The sequence below is a fragment of the Mustela nivalis genome (genome assembly GCF_964662115.1).
Source record: "Mustela nivalis genome assembly, chromosome: 2".
Classification (NCBI taxonomy): Eukaryota; Metazoa; Chordata; class Mammalia; order Carnivora; family Mustelidae; genus Mustela; species Mustela nivalis.
Window position 1 is genome coordinate 43,864,704 of NC_139021.1, and position 12,646 is coordinate 43,877,349.

Here is a 12,646-nt window from a genome sequence, read left to right on the forward strand (position 1 = left end):
GTGGTCTCTGTCAAATGAATAAATTTAAAAAAAAAAAAGCCCTTAAAATAAAAGGAGTACGATGTGGGGCTCAATCCCAGGACCCTGGGATCATGACCTGAGCCGAAGGCAGATGCTTAACAACTGAGCCACCCAGGCGCCCCTAAATGTTTTCTTGAAGAAGAAAACTTCTATTTTGACTAGATTGATGAGAACTGAAACCTACACTTACAATTTTCTACATCTGGGGGTTGGAAGGATTTATTGACTCCATTGTTCACAGACTTCTGGTGCTCCGTGCCATAGGACATACCAGGTGTGGTGTTGTCTGGGGATAGGAATGTTCCTGCAAGTCATTTCTACATTAAATAACTATGCATGAAAGTAATTCTGAAACCACACCTTTTAAAATGGTAAATCCTATCATGTTACTGCCCCACTGTCCCATTGCTCTTACAGTAAAATTCAACCTGCCTACTGGAGGCTTGTATGATTTTCGCTTTTCCCATCTCTCCAAACTCATCTTTCATAGTCTCTTCTTGCTTTCTCTTGCCTAGCCATACTGATCTCATGTCAGTTTCTGAGTTTTGCAAACTCTGTTTTTCTTGTTCCAGGGCATTAAGATTTCTTCTGCTTAACTCGACATTTTTTTTTCCTATTATGCATGTGTTTTAAGGTGTACTTAGATGATCCCTTTTCAGAGAGGCATTCCTTCTTTAGTTATCACATTCTAGACAAACTTTCTATGCCTTTACATAGCATCCTTTGGAGGTTACTTGTCTTTTAAGTTCTCTAAATACTTCTTTCTAGAATGCACAAATTTTCTCAATCAGCATCCCTTGCCTAATGTTCCATTTTGTCTGTTATGGGCCCATGACATGTGTGTGTATGTGTATAGGTCTGTATATGTATGGGTATATATTTTCTGAATTTATAAAATAGCTGATGAGAGTCCCACTCTGAATTCATCATTTCCAACTCTTACACTACCAGCTATTCACTTGTTTGCCCAAGTCAGAAACTCAAGAGTTACCTAGATTCTCAGTCACCCCTTCCATCCAATCTGTCACCAAACTGTGGATTTCACTGCGGCAACGTCGCTCAGATCTTCATTCCCTGTATGACATAATTTCTGACTGGAGTTACTGCAAATGCCTCCAAGGAAGCCGCTTTGCAGCCTCTTTCATCTTGCTCTACCTCCCTGCCCTCAAAATATGCCCACCAGGGGCGCCTGGGTGGCTCAGTGGGTTAAAGCTTCTGCCTTCAGTCTGGGTCCCGGGATCGAGCCCCGCATCGGGCTCTCTGCTCAGCAGGGAGCCTGCTTCCTCCAATATCTCTCTCTGCCTGCCTCTCTGCCTACTTGTGGTCTCTGTCTGTCAAATAAATAAATAAAATATTTAAAAGAAAATCTGCCCACCATACTGCTGTCAGAATGATCTGTCAAATATTCAAAAAGACAAACTATGAAAAATTTAGGACCTAATTCGCGTCCACGGCTCCTGTGGTCGTTTCCCCGCTATCGGTTCCCTAACTCCAGCGACCCCACACCAGACAAGCCATCTTTTCCTTAGCGCTTCCTCCTTCCGGGCTTTCTTCCCCCTGCCAAATGCAACACACCAGCCGGGCTCTGCTCTGAAAACGACCCCCCAGGCCCAAGGGTCTGTTTAGGCATCCCTTGTCCTGGGCTGCCAACTTGCACCTGTGCCTCCACCACAGTCCTTAGCACAGCCTACCGGACTGCCCCTAGCTCAGGCTCCCAGCGGGTTTTGAGCCCTGTGATGGCAGGACTATCCTGTTCTCCCGTGTAGCGCCCCCATGTCCCCGCAGCCTACAGCTGGCACCCACACGGGACTCTCCCAGAACAGAGAAAACGTGAATGAAAGAAAAAGGGTGAAGACTGAAAATTAAGGATTCGGATGGAGTTGCTTCAACTAATCTTGATCTTTGGGGACGGCGGTCTGAGGTAAGTATTCCTGCCTGGTGACCGTTTCTGAGAGCCGGCCTCCCAGCACGGACCGGGCGCCTCAGCGTCGGGCACAGCCGCCCGCCCCGTCGGGGCCGGCCGGCCGCTCTGACGCGGGCGGCACTCAGTCGTCAGCACGCGGGCAGCCTCGCTCACAGAGGCGGCCTCGCTCACAGTCGCTGCCTGGAGCCCGCCGCTCGCCCTCCCCGTCCCGGGCAAGCACGGCCGCCGACTGGGGTCCCGAAGGCTGTTCATGCGGGCGTGCCCAGTACCGGGCGAGCCTGCCAGCACCTGGGAGAGGCCATCCCGGGTCTCCTCCGCACGCCGCGCGGCTGCCCGAAGCCCCGCGCCGCTCCCGCGCGCCCAGTACGCCCTGGGAAGCGCGCGCGCTACCGGCTTAACGGTTCTGGCCCCGCGGGGCTGCGGCCGCGCTCGAGGCCAGCCACCCGAGGCCCCGCCCCGCGCCCGCCTCGCGCCCCTCGGAGCCGCCGTCGGCCCCGCCCCCGCCATCCCCGCAGCCCTCGGCCTCCAGCAGACGCGCGGCGGGAGCCGTTCCCCGACGGGCAGCGGGGCGCTGGGTCGCCGCGTTTGGGCTGAGCGCGGCGACGCTGCTGCCCCGAAATCCTCCCCGATCTTGAGGCGGTAAGTGGTTCAGGAGGATAAGGCGAACTGGGAGGGCAGAAGTCGGGCCCGGGTGTGAGGAGGCGGTGGGCGCCGTCTCTGAGGTCGGGCGCCGGGAAAGTTGTGAGGGAGGGGGCACCTGGGGTCGGGCGGGGCAAATCAGGCTGGGCCCTCAGGTGGGTGGTAGAGTGTGAGGGAGCGAGCGCGTCGAGAAGAGAGGGTGGTGACTGACGGCTGTGGGAACGCCCGGCGAGGGGCAAGTGGCCCGAGGGAGAGGTACTCCGCTGAGGGCGAATTAAAACGAAAAACATAAACTCCAGAGAAAGCTAAGTACACAGCGCCCTCTGTCCCAGGACCCGGTCCTTGAAGACGTTTTGTCCCTCATCCCCTGGCACCGTCACTACTAATTTCGGGCAGATTTTTTCCCCTTGACATTATTGTCGTTGTTTTTGTTAATAAAATAAACAGCAAATTAATAATTAGTTAGATGAAATTATATTCAATAGGAAAGAAAACCCGGCAGGAAAAAAAGGGCCAAGAAACCACATATGGTTAATTCACAGAGGAAAATCGAATGGTTCCTGAAAGTATACGAAGACATACCGCATAATTTCTGTGTAAAGATGTGCCATTAAAAAAACCGAGATGTAGTTGACATGTAACAGCCTCGGGTTGACAACATGATGATTCAGTATTTGTGTCAAAAGGTTTAATTGCTGATAATTTAGGCAAAGTTGCAGAAAAGGACAGTTACATTAGTTACATATCTACAAGAGCCCATTATCTGGGCAGTTTTATCCTACTTAAATGGTCAGTTTTGTTTCTATTGAAAGATACCCTACGGAGAGGAATACAAATTTTTTGATCAGTTGTGAAGAGAGAAGGCATGAAATGGAAAATGTTATGGAACATTCTCTCCTCTTAAAACTTCTTGATAGTTTAGTTTTAACTTTTCCTGAATGTGGCGGCCTGATATGTGGAGTATAAAATACCTTTTTAATCACCTAAGTCACAATTGGTTTAACTCTTACTCCCCTGTATTTCCTTTATATTACTTTTCGTCTGTCAGTTTCATCAGTGTGTGCTGTTTACTTGCGAGCAGCTTGTGGTTTCAAGGAATCCTAATTCTGTTTGATATTTTGAAGTTGAAAATTGAGATTAAATCCTATCTGATTATCATATGGGAAACATACATGAAGTAGATGAAAACATGGTCTTTTCACTTCTCAGATTATTTAATTTTATATGATTTTATTTCTTTTAATTTTAATTCCAGTGTAATGTGCAGTGTTATATTAGTTTCAGGTGTATCCTATAGTGATTCAGCAGTTCCATATAGTACTCATTGTTCATCAAGATAAGTATGCTCTTAATCCCCTTCACCTATTTCTCTCATCCCCTTCAGTCATCTCCCCTCTAGTATCCACTTGTTTGTTCGCTACAGTTAGGAGTCCCCCCCCCCCCCCCCCCCGCCTTTAACTTTTGTTCCTTTGTTTCTTAAATTCCACACATTAGTGAAATTTGTGTGACTGGCTTATTTTGCTTAGTATTATACTCTAGATCCATCCATGTTGTTGCAAGTGGCAGAACTCCATTCTTTTTTATGGCTTAATATTCCAATATACCTATTTGTGTGTGTATATATAGATATATGTGCATATATACAGCTATAAACATGTATGTATATATCCTTCATCTATATGATTTTAAAAGATTTTATTTATTTGAGAGATAGACAGAATGAGAGAGTGAGAGCGCATGAGAGGGGAGAAGGTCAGAGGGAGAAGCAGACTCTTGGTGGAGTGGGAGCCTGATGTGGGACTAGATCCCAGGACTCCAGGATCATGACCTGAGCCAAAGGCAATTGCTCAACCTACTGTGCTACCCAGGTGCCTTCTTCTTCTTCTCCTTGTTCTTCTTTTTTTTTTAAATATTGACTTATTTGAGAGAGAAAGCGTGTGCGGGTGTGGGGGGGCAGAGAGCGAGGGAGAGAGAGTATCTCCAGCAGACACCCCGCTGAGTGTGGAGCCTAAGTCAAGGCTGATCCCAGGACACTGAGATCCTGACCTGAGCCAAAATCAAGAGTGGGACACTTAACCGATTGAGCCACCCAGGCGCCCCTGGTCTTATTTCTTAATTGCAGCAAAACCATCAGCATTGTCTAAAGAAATGTAGAATTTAAGTTGGAAATTTTAAGTATAGTATCCAGCTTCTAAATACAGTACTTGGTATGTATGTTTCTTATGTTGTGACCCATGATAAGTAGGGCACTGTACCATGTCTGCAGAATGAGGAAAACATAGTAATCTTATAATTTATTTAGTATTCTAAGAAAAATGATAAATTGAGGAAATAGAAATTATTAGTACATATCAATTTATTCAGCAAGTCTTTATATATAAATGTCCCTTCTCATAATTGATTTAAAAAAATCCATTAAGCAATGGAATACTAGAGAGTCAGATGTCTTTCATTTTACTAACTAGAGTTTCTTTTACTGATTAGAGAGTTGGAAGTCTTTCTTTCACTTAATAAACATGCAAGTTAGAGACAAGGACATGGCCTTTTTTTCTTCATTTTACCAAATACCAAATACCATGCGAACTTGAGAATCTCTCTCATTTTTCTGAGTATTAGGTTTCACATCTATAAGGTTACTAATAATGATTCTCTACATATGGCTCAAAATTAAGTGAAATATCTGTAAAGAATTTAGCATGTAATAGGACCTAAAAAATTGAGTTTGAATTAAAAAAGAATAGTATATATTGTGTAGTAAGATTATGTCCCAACTGGTCAGTATCTGTGCTTATTATCCCATTATACTGTATTTTAGAAAATTCTAGATAAATTTATAATTTCTGAATTGGTTGATCTTTAGGGTTCATACTTAGTTTGATTTTTTTTTTAAACAGAAAAAGAACCCAAGATATTGTTAAGTATTGCTAGATGTAGAATAGCAAAGCTTCCTCACTAAAGCTTCCTGACGTGTGGATCAATATTCTATTCATAGCAGTTGTCCTTTTAAGATGATTTGTTAAATATATGTAAACTTCGAAAAAAACTTTATTCAATAGCTCTCAGCATGAATTATTAGAATTAATTTTTTTTTAATTTTATTTTTTTTTTAAAGATTTTATTTATTTATTTGACAGACAGAGATCACAAGTAGGCAGAGAGGCAGGCAGAGAGAGAGAGAGAGAGGAGGAAGCAGGCTCTCTGCTCAGCAGAGAGCCCGATGTGGGGCTCGATCCCAGGACCCTGGGATCATGACCTGAGCCGAAGGCAGAGGCTTTAACCCACTGAGCCACCCAGGCGCCCCTAGAATTAAATTTTTGAGACATTGGATCGAAATGTTATTTAAAAAATATTTATACTACAGGGCTGTGTATTCATAGTTTAAAAGACAACTCCATGATTGGCCCATTACTTATTATCCATTGTCATAAGTAGGATTCTTTTTCTTTTGCAAGTGTTGTCCTTTGTAACAGTTGATGCCATAAATGCCTACCCTAGGTCATTCTAGTAGCTTCAAAGGAAACTTTTGGAGATCTACATTGCATGAGTGAGGCAGGTATTAGAGTTTAAAATTAAAAGTTATTTTGTATAGTGATTTTGTAGTTCAGTTAAATCTTTACTGTTTTTAACCTAAACTAAGAATTAGGCTTTGGTTTGTGGATCCTGTCCTTCATACGTTAAGAGTCTATGGATCAGTTTTACAGTGATACTTACTATAAATACTTGCATCTTCCGTTAATAACACTGTAACATGATGCTGTTGTATACTGTGTATCCCATACTTATTCCCTATAATATCAGTGTCTTTATACAGGCATAAGTTTACTTAAAAAATATTAAATAGAATACTATATGGCATTATCTTTTCTCATTTCTTTAACTTATATGAATTTATCTGGGGCTCTTGCTTAGTTTTCCTACTATATATTGAAAGAGTGGGTGATACTAAAAGATCTTTTATTTTTTGTTTATGTACTTGTGTTGCAAAACCACATAATAGTTCTTTAACTCCCCAACTCTTGAAAATCCCTAGTTTGAATACTGTGGATTTGCATTGCTCAGCAACTGGAAAGGACTTTACAACCTATCAACTAAATTTCAGCTGAGCAATGAAAAACAAGAAAGTGTGTGCCACAGTACTCTATTGTATTCTGATTCATTAGTTTCATATGGGAAACAGGGTGGAAAGTTACTACATACTAGTATTAGGGTTCTATTTATAACGTTTAGGTTAAACATTAACACAATATTAGATTGCTTTTTGGTCCTTATTTAAAATTTTTCCTTCCACATAGAAAATATTCAATATTTGTCTGAAATACTTTTTTTTGCTACATATGCTTATAATTTTTCTGTTTCTTATTATATCAAATTTGTATTGCCAACAAGTACAGACAGCATTAGTTTTGTTTAGAAGTTTGTTAATAGCCGTGTTGAAATACCAGATAAAAGACACATTACAAAACTTGATAGGTATTAATTTGGAATACTGGCTGGCTTATCTCCAAACTTTAGGAAAAAGTAACTATTTTGTGTTTAGTTATCAGTGCTAACTTTGAGAGGTTGTTGAAAAATTTATGATTTTACATTTGAATTATGTCCAGAGGCATTTTTTAAATAGAAGAAAGCATGTCTTTGGAGCTAAAAGAGAGTTATTAACTCTATTCTTTACTTAGGGAAACAGTTATTTAGGGTAATAATCTGCTTAAAAATCATATGGTTACAATTGCTTCTGAATGAGCGGATACAAAGTCAGATGGAATTTTACTTTAGGCTTTGTCTTAATAGGCATAATAATTTGGAAGGCTGTGTCCTATTCATGCACCAGAAGATTTAGTTATATTTAAGAGGTATTTAAATTTATAGATTGATTTAGTAAAACTAATTATGTTGCAGGTACTAGCACACAAAGATAAATAAGATCTAGTTCTTTTTTAGACTCAACTAACTCAGTCTAATCATATGGGCATGTAATAGATTTACTGTGATAAATAATAAATAAAATACAGTAGGGGTAGTGGAAGAAGAAAGATAAGAATATAAATTATTATTGTTATTATTATTTTACTGTCAGCTATCTGTTAGGAACTATAAAGTTTCCAACAAACTACTTTATTTTCCATTACTATTGAGACATGAGGATATTTTCCAAGGAAATAACAGGAACTTGACTGTGGTCTTGAAAGATGAATAACATTAGAGGAGAAGAGCAGCAGGGAGAGGGAAGGAACTCCAGAATGTATAAATACATGGTGAGACAAAATACCACGTATGAATTCAAAAATCTATTAAACACCCACAGTGTTCTAGGCACTGTGCTAGACACTGGAGATACACCTGTGTGAGAAAACTGTAATTTAGTGGTCAGATGATAGGTAATTGCAACTAGTGCAGTAAGAACTACATTGGAAGAGGATAGACACAGGGATGTTTTGTGAGCACATAAGGGTACTTAACCAGAACCTGTTCAGGTCTGCCTGGGTGTGAGGTAGAAAAAGGTTGGACAAGATTCTTAATTCTTAGTGGCCAGAAGCATGGAGATGAACATGCCGTCACTTCCTTGATTCAGGACCTTGGGCAAGTTACCTAATTTCTCCAAGCCTTAGATCTAAAATTAGGATTATAAAAAAAAATACAGCTAACATTTATTAAGCTCTTAATATGTACCAGGCACTGTGCTAATGCTTTATACATATATCTTGCTTAGTCTTCACATCAAACCTAGGAGATAGATGCTATTGTTTTCCATAGTTACATCACTAGGTGCTGAAACCATAACATGAACCCACGTAGGCCGACTTGAGACCTGAACTCTAACTCTTAATTGGGCCTAATTGATAGAGTTGTTCTGAATCTTAAATAATGTAACTTAGATAAATGATTTACTCTGCATGACAATGTAGATGTTGACTTCTGTTTCTGTTATGAATAATCCAGGATATAATAGGAACTGAAGTTTTTATTTATTTATTTATTTATTTATTTTAAAAAAGATTTTATTTATTCATTTGACAGATAGAGATCACAAGTAGGCAGAGAGGCAGGCAGAGAGAGAGGTAGAAGCAGGCTTCCCGCTGAGCAGAGAGGCCGATGCAGGGCTCGATCCCAGGACCCTGAGATCATGACCTGAGCCGAAGGCAGAGGCTTTAACCCACTGAGCCACCCAGGCGCCCCAGGAACTGAAGTTTTTAAAGCAGATGTTGTGTAAAGAGATCATAGTTTGGAGAGAAAGAGGTTATATTCACCCATTTGTTCAGCAAATGCTTGTGTTACACCTACTTTGGATCTAGTCCAGGTACTGTGTTAGTTGCCAGGGAAATAGGGTAAATGAAAATATTGTTCCTCACTTAAAGAATCCGCTCTTTGCTTTTGTAAGTATAAAAGACAAATCAGTCATTATAATATAGTACAATATTCTTTAATGCCATGATACAGGCATATTCACTGAGTCCCATGAAAATAGGGCGAGAAGGGAGAATTTGAATCAGGCTGAGTGATCGGTGAGTTGAATTAAGAACTACTGTGGAACCAAGAAAGTAGTGGTGAGAAAGAAGAAAATAGATTTGAGAAATATTTTGGAAATAGAATGGACAGGAATTAGAGACCAATTATAGTATGGAGGCTCTTAATTTAGATCTTATTTAACCAAAGGTGGTCTGAGAAAGTTGAAGGCTTTATAAGGAATACCAGAGGTGAGAACATCTTTGGAGTCAAAGTAATGAATTTAATTTTGGATATCTTGAATTTGATGTGTTTGTGATAAGATGTAAATGGAAATATTTAAAAAAATAGAATTGGAATTTGAGAGGTAGATGCTAAATGTATGGATTCGGGTGTATTTGTCATGTAGATCGGTAGCTGAAATCTTCAGAATAATTGAGGTCAGGGAAGTCAAAGCCAAATTTGGAAGGATTCCTAAATTTAACTGGAGAAAAGAAGAGGAATAAGCCAAGGAAGTTAGAAGAGGTGGTCAAAGAAATAGGAAACAAACCAAAAGAAGAGTCAGGAAAGTTATGAGAGGAAAATGTTTCAAAAGAGGGAATGTTCCATTGTGACAGATGGTGTAAAGAGGTCTAAGGTTTCCACCTTAACTTATAAAATAAATTATCTTCAAATGAATATTGTGGTTGTATGTGTGTGTGTGTGTGTGTGTATGTATGTATATAAAAACATCTTGATCATCTTGTTGAAAAGATAAGATACATTTTTTCTTCCTAAAGTATGGAACCTCAAGGTCTTTGTGATAATGGAAACCAAAAAATTGATTGGTAAACCGCTTCAACCAGCAAGACCTGTTCGTCATCTGACTTCTCCCCCTGGTGAGTAATCTAGGGTACATATCTTTAAATATTAATTGTTTAATGGCTAAGTAGTATTTGAAAGACTAAATAATATATGAAGTAATTGTTTATGGTGGGTAAGAAATAATGAAAACTAATGATCTTGTTTGTTTGAAAAATTTAAAAACCAAAGAGAAAGACTCTTAATAGTCTATGAGTCTCCCTAGTCTATCAGACTAACAAATGTAGGAAGAATAGCTCTTGCCTCCCAACAACTTTGTGTACTTTTTTTAATGTCTCATTTTTATGGTTAACTGCTTCTGCTTAGAATGATACTCTCAATACAAATTGTGCCCTGAAATTATGCTCACTGCAGAGCAATCCTGCTGGAGAATTAACCTTTAAAAATAATTCCTAACAGCATATAAATGAATGAATACAAACAAAACAATAGTTACAGATTAGGGCTTTGCTAGGACATAGGGTCTCACTTTTCAGGAAATTCAAACAAAAATTTCTAAAATTAAAGATTTTTCTTTTGCCTGTTAAACTAGTATTTTGGACATATTTTTGGAATACTTTTTCCTTTATTGGAATTTATTTTTTTCATTGTTGCCAGAATGGCTTCTGTATTTTAACTTAGGTATACTGTATTTTAACTTATTTTTTCATTGTTGCCAGAATGGCCTCTGTATTTTAACTTAGGTATGTATGTGTGTGTATGTGTGTGTATATATATATATATATATATCCTAAATGTTAATGTATATATCTCCTAAATATTACTATATATAATATTATATATAATATATATAATATTGTCACCATCCTATTAAAATACTCTTTATTCCATGTGTTCAACTGAGTAGCTGACTTCTTAGAAAAAGGAAAAAAAATTCATGTGTTCAACTGAGTAATTGACTTCTTCAAAAAAGGTGCAAAGATGAAGCAGAAAAGATAGAAATGATACCAGTTCCTCATTTGTTCTCCTCTTACAAGGGAGATTGTCTCTGCTTTGGTTGTGTTTCCTCTGAAAAATGTCTGTGACTTAGTACTGACAAATGATATTAAGGATCTTCTGGACCATAGCTTTAACTGGTGTGCTGAAGAAGCAGTAGTTTTGGGTCAGGTCACAGATTTTCTCCTAAAGGGTAGGGTATAAGGCCATTGGCCACAGCTCCTTTCTGTGACCAGCCTTTTTATAGCACCCGTCACTCCCTTATCTGTACAGATTCAGTTTTTCATTGATTCTAAGTCTTTTATAGAGGGTAAAGGTAGTGGACCTGCCTCTCATTTAATTATATCCTCCTACGATCCAGATAGAATTATTTACTTTTAGAGAGAGAAAGACCAAGCTCGACTCATGAGATCATGACCTGAGCTGAAACCAAAAGTTGGACACTGAAGCAAATGAGCCACCCAGGCACCCCAATATTATTTCCTTTTGGAAATTCCTTTTGTCTTCTATATCACAAAGCCCACTCTACTCTCCCCTAATATCTTCACTGTATCCCTCATATTTGTTTTTATTATAGTAATTTCTTATGAGCTTGTCTTTTAAAATAGACCATGAACTCTTCTAAAACTCTCTGAACTCTTTTTACACTTACAACCCATCCCCTAACACAGTGGCCGATATTCCTTAGTGTTTAATAAATATTTGTTAAGCAAATGAATTATCAGAAAACAGTTCAAAACAGTACCTGGAATATCCTGGATAGTTAAGGGTTTTGGATGGTTGTATATCATTTATTGAAATAATGGATATTTAAATTAGTTTTCTTTTTTTTTTCCCTTCTACCAGGAGCAGTATTCCCTTTCAACTTTCAGAATGAATATTCATGCAACACTCAATGCTTACAAAGTGGAGTTAGCAGAGTAAGTCCTAGAAATTATAATAAAATGAAACATTACAGACTGGAAAGTAACATTTGTTAGATGGTGCTGTGCTAAGTACTGTGCTAGGTATTTTATGTACTTCTTAAAGAGTTATGTTGTATTTCAAGAATATATTGAAGGAAATTATGACTGTTGCCCAACATTTTCAAATCTAAACATTTTGCTTTATTTATTTTAGAAAATGTTAAAGAGGGGTAACTGGTGGCTCAGTTGGTTTAGCATCCAACACTTGATTTCAGCTCAGGTCATGATCTCAGGGTTGTGAGAAAAGATTTTCTCTCTTCCTTTCCTTCTGCCCCTCCTCCCCCAAAATGTTAAAGAAGAAACCTAACATATATTTCAAAACTCCTGTTTATCCTTCCACTAACCCATTTTCTTCTCATCCTCCACTTCTTACCCCCTACATGGTATATGAAAATAGTGTTCATTGTGCAATGGAATCCTATTTCCTGCCATCACCACGTGTTGCATTAAATGTGTGCAGTAAGTCTCGTCCCAGAGAAGGGCCCAGAAAGGGGGTGGCTGGCCCGACGGGCACACAGCCACATGCCAAGTTTTTGATAGGAAGATGAGCTTTAGCCCCAGCCCTGCGATTGCCCAGCCCTGTGACCTTACATGAGTGATTTCTTTCATTTCTCAAAGCCTTAGTTTCCTCACCTGAAAATGGGGCTGATAGCTGTCTTTCTCACAGGAAGGTGTTAGGAGGAGATAGCAGTGAGTCAGTGATTCCAAAATCTTAGCACTGTGTCTGGCATGTAGTAAGTGCTTGCTCCATACATCATACAACAGTTTTCCTGGCTGTGCCTGTGGACAGTGCCCCTCCACCATCCTGTTTTCTTCTCACTTTCCTCCTTACCCTCCTCAAATTATTCTCAATTTGTTACTG

At 39.5% G+C, this 12,646-nt stretch overlaps 1 protein-coding gene across 3 annotated transcripts in view; it reads left to right on the forward strand.

Annotated features, from left to right (window-relative positions):
- Window positions 1-1,387: 1,387 nt before the first annotated feature.
- LOC309859010 (uncharacterized protein C8orf88) overlaps window positions 1,388-12,646 on the forward strand; it is a 40,783-nt gene continuing 29,524 nt past the window's right edge. Inside the window, exons 1-3 of one of the 3 annotated variants that reach the window (XM_082719417.1) lie at window positions 2,448-2,584; window positions 9,802-9,900; window positions 11,666-11,739. In XM_082719417.1, coding sequence (XP_082575543.1) covers window positions 9,828-9,900; window positions 11,666-11,739 — 147 coding nt within the window. In that variant the 5' untranslated portion in view covers window positions 2,448-2,584; window positions 9,802-9,827. The other 2 variants (XM_082719416.1, XR_014308486.1) reach the window with 2 other exon arrangements.